The sequence below is a fragment of the Simochromis diagramma genome, unplaced genomic scaffold, assembly GCF_900408965.1.
Source record: "Simochromis diagramma unplaced genomic scaffold, fSimDia1.1 OVJJ01000026.1, whole genome shotgun sequence".
NCBI lineage: Eukaryota > Metazoa > Chordata > Actinopteri > Cichliformes > Cichlidae > Simochromis > Simochromis diagramma.
In genome coordinates, this window is record NW_024386985.1 from 8,367,862 (window position 1) to 8,383,727 (window position 15,866).

The 15,866-nt window shown below is 40.8% G+C and overlaps 1 protein-coding gene across 2 annotated transcripts in view; it reads right to left on the reverse strand.

The window, feature by feature from the left end:
• prdm5 (PR domain containing 5) overlaps positions 1–6,828 on the reverse strand; it is a 43,247-nt gene extending 36,419 nt beyond the window's left edge. Inside the window, exons 1-5 of one of the 2 annotated variants that reach the window (XR_005697056.1) lie at positions 6,527–6,828; positions 5,729–5,812; positions 3,146–3,268; positions 459–624; positions 155–332 (exon numbers count right to left, since the gene is read on the reverse strand). Coding sequence is in view for 1 of the 2 variants with exons in the window: in XM_040040283.1 (XP_039896217.1) it covers positions 155–332; positions 459–624; positions 3,146–3,268; positions 5,729–5,812; positions 6,527–6,625 (650 nt within the window). In the remaining variant the exon portion in view is untranslated. The remainder of the gene's footprint in view (positions 1–154; positions 333–458; positions 625–3,145; positions 3,269–5,728; positions 5,813–6,526) is intronic. The other variant, XM_040040283.1, reaches the window with a different exon arrangement.
• Positions 6,829–15,866: the final 9,038 nt, after the last annotated feature.

A 15,866-nucleotide genomic window follows, 5' to 3' on the forward strand; every position in this document is an offset into this window, starting at 1 on the left:
ATCATTGACTCCAAACTTTTATCTATCTAACACATAATCTAATCAGTTCCCTGAATTGATTTAACATCTCTTCAAACTTCAGACTTCTCAGAGATCAGAGAAACATTGAGCATGAAATAAAACTACACTAGAAGTAATGAAAGAGTAAACCCACTGGCGCTGCAGAGCCTGTTTGATGGGAAACTTTTTGCCACAGTTCCTGCATTTGAACTCCTTCTCCTCTGTGCTGGGCCTCTGGTGCAGACTCTGGAGGTGGGCAGCCAGGATCTCTTCACTCGGAAAACTGCTCTCACACAGCAAGCAGGGGTGGTCCTCCTTCTTTATTACTAGTTCTATTAAGGTTAATGAACACAGTACGACAGGTAGGGCAAGTTTTTTTTTTTTTTATGTGTGTGCTATAAACTGATCACCTGTAAATGTGTATACATAAGAAGGCAAACTAAAACATTCCACTGTACCCATTTCTACAAGGTGCTTGGCCTCTTTACTGTTCTCATCTTCATCTTTAATATCCTCTTCCTCTTCTTCTTCCTCCTCTTCCATATCACTGTCCAGGTAGCCTATCAGGAGCTCCGTGTCTGTCTCTATGTCATCCACAGCCAGGTAGAAGATGTTCTCCCCGTCCTAAAAAAAACACAAACACAGCCTGAACATTGGCTGAACGTGACTCGATATATTTAACAATGTAAAAATAAAAAATTAAGCCTGGCTGCCCCTGGGGGGGTCCGGGACGGGCGTGGAGGCTTGGGGGTCTGGGGGTGCTCCGCCCCCTGGTCTGGGGTGCTGGCCGGGCCTTGGGGGCTTGGGTCCTGGCTGTTGTGTCACCGGAGCAGTGGGCGGGTGGGTGCAGGGGGGCTCAGCCCCAGTGCAGGGGACCTCTGGTGCATCGGCCCAACTAGGGGGCTCTCTAACTGGTGGGGAGGTTGTTATATCTTTGCAGGTGGTCTCCTCACTACAGGAGCTCACTCTGCAGGTGGGGGGAGAGATATAGGAGAGGTGGAGAATGAACTCAACCTGGGTGTCTATTGTCTCGTGTAGTTTGGGAGATGATTGGATGATGGGGTGGGTGCAGTTTTCTCTGGGGTGGAGTCAGGTGGGCTGCCCCGGACTCTGTGGGGCTGGGCGGTGCTGCTGCTGCGGGCCCCGGTCCGGATGGGCCTGGGCCCCCTTGCCCTGGTGGGTTCCAGAGTGTGGGGGTGCCTACTGGGGTCAGCGGGGGAGCTTCATACCCTGGTGGACGGGGCTATGGCTCCCCACACTCCCTAGCAGATCGTTACATGGAGAAACCTTTGGAATACAAGCATGCTGATCCACACAGGTGTGCACACAGGTGTACAGACGGGTGTTCACAGACGCGGACTACACCTTTCTTGGCTGCTGCCTCAAAGCACATTGTGCGCTGTCTATCTTGCGTGCTGCATGATATCGTTTAATATTTAGTATCTACTGTTATCTACTGCTAGCTAGTTTATTGTGATGGTGCTGTTTTTTTTTTTATTATGTTGCTCTTTTTTTGGTTTGCTTTCTCTTCTGTTTTTTTTTTCTCCATACAGGTGATCCAGGTGTTTTGTTTGGTTTTTTTCTTTCTTTCTTCCCCCCCTTTCTCACCGTCTCTTCTCCCCTTTGGTTTTCTTTCTCTCCCTCTCTTTCTTTCATTCTTTCTCCCCGTCCTATCCCCCAGTCATGTCTGTCCCGTTTGTAGCAACCGAAAATAAAATAAATTCATAATTATAATAAACGGTCAATCAAATGGACCAATATGGCAAGGCCATGATGATCCACTTGGTAAAATAAATCCGCTTGGCATCTTTCTTGGCCTTAAGACAACAATTCTGATGGCTAAAGATCCAAACGGGACACAAAAAAAATTAAAAATTAAAAATTAAAAATTAAAAATTAAAAAATTAAAAATTAAAGTCAGTTGCTAACAGTTTTAACCTTCTGCGGTAAGGCTAGCTGAACTTATTACACCCTGACAGCAGTCTGTTAATGCTTGATTGAGGCCATAGGTCAAACGGTGAAACTCTTAAAAATATTGTCATTCACTTCCCTGCCTTAAAGGTCATGTTAATAAAATCAAACTGTCAACTGGTTTTTAACTATGGGACCCTAAATATACATAAATAACGATTAAGAGGATGAAAGCTACACAATAAATGTCACCGTTGATGAAACACAGAGATTTAACTCACATGTGTGACCTTTAAAAGACCGATCACTCCGTGTATTCAACTATTAATGGCAGCAACTTGGCCCTCAGACCTCAAATGTTCATCTTCTCTTCCTTGGACTTTCATTTTTCTCCCAAGATGAGCGGATAACCTCTTTTTATCTTAACTTTCCCATATCCACTGTACTGTATTCACAAGACTGTGAAAATCGACATTGTGCGTTTGGAAAATTCTGCATATTTTCCGATTCTCATTTCCCACATAACTGTAGTTAACACATTATTTGTCAATATAATAACTTTATAAAAGCTGGTCTTGGAAATAAATTAAGAAAAGGAATTTTGCAGCTGCAAAATATTCCCTCAACAAAATCCAGAAAAATGTATAAATCCTAAGGACACCAAGGATAAAAACAGAGAAAAGAAACAAATACACTTCTCTCTTTCTCCAACTTAATGTCCTTTTTACGTTAATAACAGCCTTTAACAGTTTAAACATCTGGCAACAAAGAGACTTCGAGCCAAAGTAATTTGTTTTGCAATATAAATGAACTCTGAATTTTTTTGGCAGAAATTTCCCTTTTTGCCTTAAACCTTTAATCATTAGAAAAACAATCAATTTTCAAGCAGTATTCCATTTCAGTTCAGCTTGTAGGTCTCCAGACTTTTTTCTTACCCGTGCTTTTTCTACTAACGTTGCTCTTTTGCAACTGCTTTATCTCGCATGCACATCTGTGATTTTTCACACAACAAAAACAATAAATAGCTGCTGAAAAAAGCCTGTCATTTCGATCTTGTTTTCAAGGTTTTTTCCAGAAGAAAATAAGATTTCCGTATTTTCTGAGATCAAATTTGAAATAATTTACATAATTTCTAACTTCGGGTTTGGAGGTTTGACAGATGTCTGTAATATTTATCATTTTCTTTCTTTCAGGAAGGTCTGAGGGATTCATTGTCTGCAGAGTGGAAATGTACCTGAATGGCTGCCAAGTTCTTCTGCTCCTGTGAAGGCGCCTGATGGACAAACCGCAGCCAGTTGGCATAGCGGGGATTGCTCGCATCCAGAATATACAGAACATCTCCTTTACTGCCACGGACCTAGAGGGGGGAAAAAAAGAAACAGCAACGACATGAGCTGTCAGATGAGAACAACTGATGCTTTTTCTTCTTCTTCTGCTCTCATTGCCTTCTTTGAAGGTTCGTCTTCTGTACATCAAAGCGTGCTGGCCTTACATATGAACACCAGTGTGGCAGCTACAGATAACTACATCACAGCGTTTCTACACAAGACGAGATAAGACTCACTTTCAGTCAGGCATTATGGTTCATTTGTCTGCAGCGTAATTAAATGTTTCCTTTATCACAGAAAAAACAAGAATGTACTCAGACAGACCCACAAGCAGCTGCATCGTGTGATAAAGGACTGATCTGGGGCTTTTTTGCATTGAATTGTCATACAGGTTTTTATAAGAATATTTACTGTGTTTAGTTGTATTAATGCTACACAAAAACATGTTTCTTAAAGTTGTTATGTGTCTGTTTTCTCCGCTGCAGCTGTTTATGGTTAAACTGGTCTTAATACAGTTGACTAGCTGCTTCCACCAGAGCGGTTATTTGATTGGTTCAGTTTGTCTCCTTTTTTATACAGTACTGTGCAAAAAGTCTTGAGTCACCTTTCTGTAAATTTAGCTTCCAGTGATCCAGACTTTCTTGTAATTCTTTAAAGTGGTCTTGAGAAATAGTTCTCCAGACTTTCTGAACTTTTTATCTGAACATTGGCTGCTTTTTCACTCGTTTTCAGTCCAGTCCTTGTATGTGACCATTTTTAAAGGAATGTTTTGGTTTAGTTTGGTTTGGTCAGCATTAAAACACTGACTCATTCAAGCATAAACAGGCACCTAGCTTACAACATAACTAAAAGAAGCAAAGAACCAAGTTTAAATTACATCTTTAGGCGCTTTAGTTGAATCTATGCGGGAAAAGCCAAATATAACACAGTTTGAAAGACATAAAACTGTTTTTATGGACCAAATAATAGCTCTCAAAGAACTATTAGCTGAAAACTTGGCATGGGTTGCAGTGTTTCCTTAAAAAATATGTGGAAATAGGACAAGTGGAGAATAAAAGAAGACATGTTAGGCATCAGACAAGCAATATCTGAAAGTAATGTCTTTAAGAAATAGAAAAAAATCCAGCAAAGACCTGACAAAGGACCTGAGAGGTGCCTCTGGCCCTTCAGTTGATCCATCTACTGTTCACTGAAGCATCACCAGAAATGGTCACAGTGGAACCGTGGCTGTCAGGAAGCCATTCTTAGTAAAGGGAACCAGGGAGAAAAAACTGAGGTATGCCAAGTTACACAAGACCTGCATCCAAACCTGTAATTTTTGGTTCAAATCATCATCAGTATTTATGGAGGTCAGTAGAGAGGAACAACACTGAGCGTCTGCATCCATCTGTAAAACGGGATGGAGGCTGTCATGGTTTGGAGCTGCATTTCACCCAGTGGCATTGGGAATCTTGTCAAAATTGGATTTTGACACCATCAGTACCATCTGTTAAGTGTGATTGGCAACAGCTTGATTTTTTCACAATGATCCCAAACACACTTTCAATACAGTAAAAGCATACCTGGATTAAAAAGATGTGCAACACTATCAGTCATGAATCAGAGAGTGCTGACTGTGATGATGAATGAGGGCAGTCATAACAAATATTGACTTACAAAATGTATATATGCAATATATACTGTTATTTATACTGTATTTCCTTGTATGTTTGCACATGTTTCAATAAACTGTTACACCCATTTCCAAATTTCCTAGCAAAAGATAAGGAAATGAGGGCTGGCTATAGATGTTTGCACAGTACTGCAAGATTACTCATCCAGTTAGAAATGGATTTGAATGAAATTTTCACCAAAGACTGGTCTTGGCCCAATGTGGTTAACACTTGGAGTTGATCCCAATCCAGTGAAAGATTTTTTGGAATGATGCTTTGACATTGTGAGACTGCAGGATTGGGTACTATTTATTGTCAGGGGTGGTGACATTTTTTTGACAAATGTATCTCTTTGGACTTTGAACAGAAATTTAAATGAAACCATGTGACAAGACCAACACTGACTTCTTACAGACATTTTAAACATGACAACAAGACACCACAACACCCTGATTATTATGGTTAGAAATCACAGGCCAAAATGCAGAGAAATACCAGATTAATCTTGAACAGGGTATTGGATTGCGGTATCTGTTAAATTCTTATTAAACATAAGATTTTATTCTGAAATATAGCTTGTAGCTATAGCTGTCGTGTTATGCAGCATCACAGAAATAACACTGTTGTAGTGCTTCTTTTTAAGTAAAAAGAAGCATTAATTGGAAAGATTCGGGTACGTTACAGCATTTTACATGTTTGGTTTTTGCTTTCAGAGGTGCAGTCGTGGGAACTCTGGAGTTAAAACTACTTGGTCTGAAGGATGTCTGTCAAACTGGCTGAAGATTCAGCATTTCCATTCCCTGAGGTTTTAAATTTTTAAAAAAGAAGCGCATTCACCTCCCACATCAGCCTGGTGTCCGAGCTTTCATCCAACTCACTGGGCAGCTTTTTCTCACCAGCAAAGGGGCCAAACTTTTCTCCCTTTAACACAAACAGAGGGATCACTTGTCAAACACGATGCCTTTAAAGAAAACAGTGGCAGCCAAAAATGAATGACATTAAACCATAATAATACACCCCAGAGGACATGATTTCTGCACTGATGAGTGTTGGGTGGATGGTGGGCCCGCCTACTGTTTAATGTGACATGTACATGTGTCCCTCAGTACTGGACATTTTTCCTTTTGACTTCCCAGGGGGCGTGGTCAAATTGTGCGGCTCTTCTTGTTGTATTCATGTTCACACTCTGCAACTTTTACCACACATTTAAATGACCAAACATCCCCAGTAGAGACACTTCAACCCACTCATCCTCCGCAACATTTCCACCTCCTTTTCTGCATATATGGCAACAAAGGGTGGGGGGACATGAATGTGAATGTATAAGTTAATTGGCGTGAACAGTTAAAATCTTTACGTTGGATTTAACATGGATGTCTATCCGCGGAACGAGCCTTCTTTGCAGGCAGGAATACGTGAAGTGAACCCGGAGAAACAGCCGGAGTTACTGTAGCTACGTGGCACTTCACGTCACAGACGCCTTGGCTTCTGGCTGAGATTTTGACAGCGACTATCAGTGGGAAAAGGCGAACAGAAAAAAGTATCTACACCTCTAGGAGTCTCTTAAAAAGCAACACGAAACTTTTCCCGCGTGTAAACCTGGTTACAAAGTTGCCCGAGTCAGAAACTACAAACCTTTTTGACTCGCCTCGCCGTGTATAGACCGATTCCATCCTGGACCTTTGACGACTTCAGGGAAAATCTGTCTGGCACATACATGCCCAACATTGTCATCGCTCGGAAATGTTTCCTTCGGTGACAATTAGTTGGCTATCAGATATGTCAGCGGAAGTGAAAAGGCATTGTCAGTATGAATTTAGAGCAGATAGTTTCTTCGTGAAGGGGTCCAGGTTGAACTTCTGTTGCTCCTGCTGCAGGAAAGCGAAGCAGCGCCCTGATTGGTCCAAAGTTTGTAACCAGAAGCTACCTTTTCTGTCGAGCAACACGCTGCTGCCTGTTTCATTCAGCCTGCACTCCCAGCTTACCCAGTCTGACGATGGTTGTGCAGGAGTATCAGAGGAGCTACAGAAATGAAAGTAATGACATTATTTAATAAAGACAGCTCACTTAATGAAAGGCTTCATTAAGAGCTCATGGATTAGTTTAATGAATCTTTTAGCTTTAGGAATAGATAAAAGTTTCCATACTTTTATCTAATGTTCTGCAAATTTTTAACTCTAAGTGGACATCTTATGCTCATTTCCACATTTATATGTTTATTCTTATACATTACAACAGTAGTTTTTCATGATTCCCAGGTTAAAGTAATCGGTGGTTATCTGACACCAATACTTGGTGCAGTCCCTCAGATCGTACAAGCTGTTTTACCTTTGAGCCAACTTTGTTGATTGGCTATTACTAGCAAGAAAAAGGTTTGAAAAGCTGGTGGGTAGGACTCATGCGCCTAAATAATTTGAGTGATATCTACTCTCTTTGAGATCATCAGAGCTAAGACCAGAACAACCGCTGAAAGAGCAGACTGAAGCTTGAGCTTTGTGCTCTCAGGGATTACTTATACATACACTGACCTCATTATTTGAATCTTTGGCCATGACTAAATATGAGGTTGCAGCACTATCACTGTATTATATGGCAAGAATAAGGTAAAAAAAACAGATGTTACTGTTTGGTGGGAAATAATTCCCACCCCCCAAAAAAAAGAAGTAATATAAAACAGAAGTACTTCAGAGTCATTTTGTGTAGTTGAGTAAATGTACTTAGTTGTATTTTAGCGCTGAGTATTCTCTATATACAAATGCTGGATCTTAGTAACAATGTAACTACCATAAAGGGTAACTAGATGGATATGTTATTGAGCATCTGTTTGCCCATTTAAGTAAGACTGAAATGAATTCATACATACCATCCAATGAGAAACTATATTACACTAATGCAGTTGTTGTGTAGACTGTAGGAGCTTCATGTGCCAGTTTGATCATCACTAAAACTACTTACCGTTAGCTCGCAGAGATTAGTTATTACATAGAAAAATGTTGCAATACACTTCAATCCTGCACTTCACATAGCACAGAAATACAGCCCCCCTCAATTACTCCATTCTCCATTAACCCCAGAAACCTCACAATATTGTGATGTTCTGTGTGTTTTGGCTTGAACATATCTGTTCTGTAATTCAGAAACCACACTGTACCAACAAGCAGAAGACCAGAGGCCTGACAGACCCTTTCAGTCTAAAACAGTCCTAACAGCAGGCCAGAAACCACAGTTTACCAACAAACTGAGGCTGCTGGGACAGATTTCTAGATGTCTGTTATAGACTCAACCACAACCATGTGAACCAAACATTTATTTCAAAGTAGACAGTGTCCTGCAAGTGAGGATGATGGTTTTCCATTGTTGGTAAATGATGTCCAACATTTCATAATCTCAACGTCTTTGAACCTTTGTTTTATAATAATGAAATAAAACAAAATAATGGTACATATGTGTTTGGCCTGTTTAATTCACATCTTTCTGTTATATATAAATTAAAAATCAAACAGATTATATTTCTTTTGATATGTTTTTCATTCACCGGCCCGTTTTTAAATGCTCATTAATGCAAATATCTTATTAGCCAATTACGTGGCAGCAGTTGTGTGCATTTATGAATGTAGACATAGTCAAAACAACCCACTTAAGTTTAAACTGAGCATCAGAATTAAGAAGACGGGTTATTTAAGTGACGTTGAACGTCCTGTGGTTGAATGCACAACATGTCGAACCTTGAAGCAGATGTGGCTACAGCAGCAAAGACAAAGAAACTGAGGCTACAGTTCACATGGGCTCAGTAAAATTGGACAATAGAAAGAGGAAAAACATTGCCTTGTCTGCTGAGTGCCAATATCTGCTGTGACCTTCAGATGTTAGGGCCAGAATTTCATGTGAACCACATGAAAGCATGGATCCATCCTCCTTTGTATCAACAGTTTAGGCTGGCGGTGGTGTAATGGTGTGGGGAATCTTTTCTTGGCAAACTTTGGTTCCCTTAGTGTCAACTGAGCATCTACAGCTACAGCCCGTCTGTGTATTGTTGATGACCATGTCCGTCCGTTTATGACCACAGTGTACCAACTCCAGCAGCTCAAATCACCTAAAAATGGTTTCTTGTGCTTGACAATAAATTCAGTGTACTCAAATGGCTTCTAGTCACCAGATTTCAATCCAAAAACGGTACCTCTGTGATGTGGTGGAACGAGAGAGTCCTATTATGGATGTGCAACGCACAAATCTGCAGCAACTGTGTGATACTGTCACGTCAATTTGGATCAAAATGAATGTTTGCTGTAGTTCCAGGGAACAACCATATACTATCAGTGTGTACCTAATAAAGTGGCCGGTGAGTCATTATTCCTCAAAGGGAACATTGGATTATTATCTTATTGGTTCTGTTTTCCAGTAAAAGCAGCATTACTGTCCTATTAAAGTGCTGGTTTAACTATGTAATTGTAAAAATGCTCATTTAAAATGGACTGCAAGTCAAAACTTTACTTCTCAAAAAAGAAAACAACGTTGAATAGCATCATTATTAATTGAGGAGGCTGAGAAAATGGACTTCAGACTGGATCAGTGTAAAGCGAATACATGACATTTGAAATTAAAGCTCTTTAAAGTGATGCCAGATGACTTTTCTTTTGTTCTTTATCTGACAAACAGTTCAAGCAGCCAACACTGGATGTGGTTTCACAACAACCATAACTCTTGAATATGGTGCTGTGGAAACGCTGAAAGTAACAGACCTCACATTATCTCCATTATGTTCTTTTTTTTTTTATCTCCCCTCACCTTGATTTGTTGACTTTCGCCCTGCAGAGAGAGATTAGTATCATCTCTAATCACCGACTGTTTGTGTACATTCTTTTTCTGAACACCTCTTCAGCAAACGTTTCACCCTTTTAATCAGCAGCATGTCAGTGCTCTGTTGGTTTTGTTTACTGTGTTTATAGCCCGTGTTTATGCCACTTGCTTCCTGTTATGTTGTGGCTCTATGCCCAACTGCTCCATGATTGGTCCATATGACAAGCGTTGGTAGACGGCTACGAAGAAGACTGAATCATGATGTACGCGTTTACATCAGAGTCAATGAGCTGGTGCGCTTGAATGTCTCGACTGCTGTTTTTACAGGATTTGCGCTTCAAAACGGGGATAAACATGTCCTTCAATAGGGATTTTTTTCCTCCCAGGTCACTTTTGTATTCGAAATGTTTTCATCAGTGGCTTGGAGTCATATTCCCAGTGTATTCCGGAGAGTTAAGCCATAGGAGAGGGTTACACTTGGGTGACAAGCCTGATCACTGCACTGAGAGGGTCTTTGTGCGTGCCTGCCCCACCCATGTGCTTCTTGGTACATTTCTGCTCCCCCTCCAACCCCGACCTCTCTGTCAGTGCCTTGGCCTGTCAGGGCAGGACGATCAAATGTCATGACCCCTTTTTCCCTCTGTGCCCTCTGAGGACCCTCAAACCCATTAACTTTCACTCGGCTTTCACTAAGATCCCTTGGTTATCCCCAACACCTGCATTGAAGACACAAAGAGGCTTGCAGAGGAGTCTTCCCTGAAAGCAGGGACACCATTACGTTATTTTAGGATCAGTGAGAGTCTGTGGTGGTCTGTACAGATAATTCAATATTTTTGGTGCTAGCGTATCTTGAGCTAAGTTTAGGCATACTGGAATCATCCAAAAATCCCATGGTCTAAGCAAGAATCTCAAAACATTTACTACTAAATGTGAGAAAATTGAATTTTTTCATGTTAGATTTTAAGTTGTCCTCGTTTAATAAAATAGTCATGGAGTTGCACAGGGTTCAGTGCCTAGATGTCATGCAGATGACATGAAGTTGTAGTCATCTATGAAGCAAAATGACATAAATCAGCTAGATTAAGTGCAGATAGTTCTTCAAGGCATAAACCTGCAATGCTCTACTTCAAACTTGTCATCTGTACTACTTTTTGGTATATTTGTGACTTGCTAAATAAGTCGTCTAAAAAAAACTGGCCAGGCTCTATCCGTAAATGTGCTCCATCAGCGTTTTTAAGCACAAAAACGAAGGACAGCATTGTATTGCTAGCCTACTACTACTACACTGAGAAGGCCAATTTCACACATGCACTACACCTCTAAATCTTTCTAGACTTTACCTAGAAGTGCTGCATGGGTAAATACAAAAGTCTAATCCACTCTTGGACTCATTTGAGAAGAGTTCAGGTAAGTGTTCAGTGGATGCACAATGTGCTTGAGGCTGTTATCTTTCGAAGCTTCTGCACTCTGTTTAACAATCAACCCTTCCCTAAACCAAAAACAGTATTTCAGTGAGAACACATCCTGTTAGAGCCAATCTATAGAGAAATATTTTGTGTGATACCGGAAGTGTTAACGTTATTTGGCTCTTTTGTAAGTGTTCGCTAACTGACAGTCTTGACGCCCTCCAATGAGGGGGCTGGAAATGTTAGAGCCAATCTACAGAGAAATATTTTTGATACTGTTTCAGTTATTATGTTACATGTATGATTTTGTATAATATGTGGTTAGAGAATATATGCACAGCGCATGTGTGGTAGCAGGTTAGAATGAGCCAGGACGGTAATGGAAATGTGCGCTGTAGCAGCAAATAGTTTATTGACCGTGATATCGTTTGTTTGTATGAACAAGTTAGAAATAAATCTGGACAGCTCACATTAAGAAGTGAAAGAATTATTTTTTCAAAGCTTGGGACAGAAATTCGCCACTACACATCCAGTCCAGATCTATTGTTGTATGCTTAATATAAGAAATATTAACAATATCCTGACCTGATTGAAGACAAACACCACCTTTAGTTCATATGGGAAAATTGCTCAGGACTGCACAGACATGCTAGCAGCTCAGTAAGGCATCACAGCAGAGCTTCAAGTTAAACAGTAGCACGCACACAAGAAATCTCTCTGCTGAAGTAGGCTGCAGATGTGTAGAAACTGTGGGTTACCGAGATCAGCTGATCTGCTGGGATTATGGCTGAGCTTCACTCAGTTATAGCTGGGGTTTTTTTTTTTTTTTCTAACAAAAAATGATTTTTGTGAAAAGGCCTAGTTTAATCCAAACAATGGTCAGGTCCTAATCTTAACCAGTTCATTTCAACTAAAAGCTGAAACAAAAGATGAAAAATAAATAAATAATCCAACTAAATTACAAAAAAGTCAAACAAAAAGTGTCTTCCAAGTGAAATAGATCAATTCATCCACCACAGCCTGTTCCTCAGGATGACTTTGTTCCGTCATTCTGCCAGACCTAACTTAACACCAGACTTCCTCGTCTACATTTCCTCTGCCTGTTTCTTTAAATTTGCAGAGTTGTGCCATTACAGCAACAGGACAGGTCAGTTATGAAAATGCTGGAGGAAAATCACCAACACACGATAAATGATGGACCAACCCGTTTAACCAACATGCCTTGCAAGATTAAAGCTATGAGAAAACAATGCAAAACGGGGGGGACTTTAAAAAAAAAATACTGCCAAAAGAGAGGGTTAGGGTCGCCATAGGACCTTCCCTTTGAGCGTGAATGTACCCAGCCCTGGAACTGAGCCACTCATTGCTGTGCTGCTGGTTGAGACTCTGAAGGCCAAAAACTACAGAAACCACATTTAGGGCACAGTGAAGGAAAGCACTGCATTGAAATAAATACTCTCAGCATTCCTTTTTTTCTAAGTAAATATTTTCACTGGGGAAAAAGCCTCAGTTTGGCAAACATACAAATGGTTCCACACAAGATTTTCCAAATGGATGGGTGCATTTTTCTGAAATCTCTCAAACCTGATACTGTAGATTTAGGGGCCAGACCACCTTTTGTTTCATGTTTCACAAACCCCTGCAGTTCCTTACCACAGCTCCCTATTTCAAGGCTGTCGTTGAATAGCCAGCAAACCATTTCCTGAAGCTCCGAGGTCACTGGATAAATGATGTTTTCATTTGACAACCCCAGGTCGCCGCTAAAGGAGGGTCTTTGGAGGGAGCCTTTTGAAATTACAGTACTGATGAAGCGTGAGAAATTACAGGCACTTAGAAGTGATTTCATGAGCACAAGAGAGCTTAGGGACCACCCCCATGCAGGCAAGAGGGACCGATGGCAGTGAGTACACAAACACACATGGCCTTGCATGTGCACAGTGTTAATATATAAACACATCCGCACACACACATGCCCCCCCCACACACACATATCTCCCTCAAGTGCAGATGAATCAGCACCATAACAGTTTCCTCATCCTCAAATGCGTATCATGTGTTGAGGATTGTTTTTCTGTGTACGATAATAAAATTGACCTTACAGTTAAGTACATGGTGGAGTTAAATGAAAGTCATATTCAGGAGCCAGTCATTGTGTTTTTTCACTGCTTGAGTTATCCTAATGGAGATCGGCTGAGACGAGTAATGCCCGAGGGCCACTGGTCCCTCTCCACCCTTCCTGGGAATGGGCTCTCGGTCAGGATGGGTTTGGAAGGAAGCCTCCGATTTTTTTGCCTGGCCCTCTGCTAAATCAGAGCTATGTAGAGCTGGTTTGGACCTGAGCCTCGGTAATGATCTATCCCTGGAACTGCTGAAGTGGAATCATTTTCATCATGGTCTATGCCTCTTTAGTCCCTAGAAGGGTTTCCCTCTGTGTGCATGTGTCAAATTTTCAAGCATTATAATTTCATTTCTCACTGTTTACTTTGGTGATTTGCAGCATATTGCACCAGTGTGAAACTGAATCATTTAATTTAACCACCCACAAGTATAGTACCAACCCAATAGATAGCAGAAGCCCTTCATTCACTTTGCTATTGAGTTTACACAAAACAGTGTTTCCCTACTTTTCTCTACAACAGAAGCTGGAGTCAAAGCCCCCCCAGCGTGCCCGTCTGGTTGCTGTCTGTCTCTGTTTGGATTCTGTTCGAGCCTCGACTCTCTTTTCACGATCTCTGTCCAAAAGTGTCACTCAGCTCTAAGTTGAGCAGCAAGTGCATTCATGCACACTTACACAAAACGCTCGCACAAATGCCAACTCCTGAAACCTCCCTGAAGAGAGGGTGATGGAAATTCTGCAACAAATTAACAGCTATAGGACTACAAAGCACATCTGTGACATTACATTGGCTTGCTCAGTTTAACAGTACAAACGTTTATTTTCTTAGGCCTCTGCATCTGCTGAAATGTTACACTACTTTAACAGCAGTTGAAATTCTTTTAAAATAATCTTTTTGCATTTCTTGTTGAGAATGAGGTTAAATTATTCATTAGAGTGGCGATAAATAATCGCTGACTCAGTTGTTAAATTAATCTTCAAAAAGATCTGATTGGTCAGATCTGTTTATTTTCATGCAAAAAATCTGAAAAATAAATGCTGCAAATTCATCCAACAAAATTACACAGTCGGTGTGAATGGCTGCGTTAAGATTAGGTGAGTTCAAAAGATATTTCTAACGTGCAAAATTTTCACATGAATTTTATGCGTCTTGTGTGTAAAGTCCTTAACTATGGTCACCGGTGAGCTTTAAAACTCTAGGAGGCAGTTTTATTTATCATGCTGCTAGCAACTGCTAGCTAGTTAGACTGGCAGTTAAATAATCATTTTGGGTAAAGGTATTTTTACAATTTTTAGTTTTGATTAAGAAACAATTTTAGCTTAAAAATCATTTTGATGGTACACTGCCCTGTAAAAGTGAGAAGGGCTTCTTAGATCTAAGTTGGGTGAACACATAAAGCCCTTTTCCACTAGTACCTGGTCAATTTGACGTGACTCGACTTGGTTTATGTTGTTTTCCATTACAATCAAGTTCCACCTAATGTGCAAGGCAATTGGCCGATATTTCTGTGACATCATTTGTATGCAACATGAACACCACAACAATGGAGGAAGTCAAGTCGATGGTGTACCTGCTGCTCTGCAAATGGCTTTTGACAGACTCAGAGACCACAGTGTTGCCATTTCTCTCAATGCCAGGTTTCAAAAATGGCGTTTTTGATTTCTGCGAAAGAGACGTTCATTAGACTCACTGAGTGATACCACTGCCACAAACTATGGGTCTTTAGCTAGCTATAAGAAGAACCTAGCTCTGTATTCTCTGTAACTATGATAAAACAGACGAAAGAAGACCTAGACTCCAGTCACAGAGGCATAAAGACTGGTTGGCGACTCCACCTGGTAATGTACAAAATCCTCCGTGTGAATGCTTTGGTTGCTAGCATATTGCCAAGCTCGCTCACAGTATTTAGAGAAGATATTGGCATGCCTGCACACACTCGCTAACCACCAAGCATGAGTTAAACTTGAAAAGAATTTTGCTTTCAAAGTAAAAGTTTGAAGCTGAAAACAAGTCATTTTAAAAAGCCCAACTTTCAAACTGTGCAACCTCAGATCAAGTTGGGATATTTTAGGTGTAGTACCATACACCTCTTTGCAACAAGCAGGACGACTGCAGGAGGTTTGCTTGCGACTAGCAAACAACCTCCTACAGTTACCCACTTATCATCTGAGGAACACTAATTTTTGCATTTTCCCAGTGAAAAGTGTTTCCCTTTGTGACTGGTGCTTTAATTTCCAGAGGCTCGGCCGCTAGCTAGATGTCTTAATAAAAAGTAAGGGACAACCGTTGGGGTGAAGGAACCAAAAATTGCAGTTTCTTTAACTGTCACTTTAGGCTGGCTCCAAAAACAAGTTCTTCTCCATAGACTCCATAGACTCTTCTATATGGATAGCTTCCCCCTTCAAAGCAGCAGTATGGTGGATGACTTTTGTTATTTCTCATCTATCTGGATACTGAATGTATCCAAATGGATTATGCGCAGGCCACTGTAGCTGATTTCTGTCTGCTAGGCCTCACCTCCACAAATCAGTTATTCGGGTTGGACCTCTCCACTGAATTCATGCTGTTGGTGCTACAGGTTATGAATGCAGATTATTGGCTGGTGCCTTTGAATTCCACCCTCTCGTCCAAATATGGTGGCTAAAACAATATGGT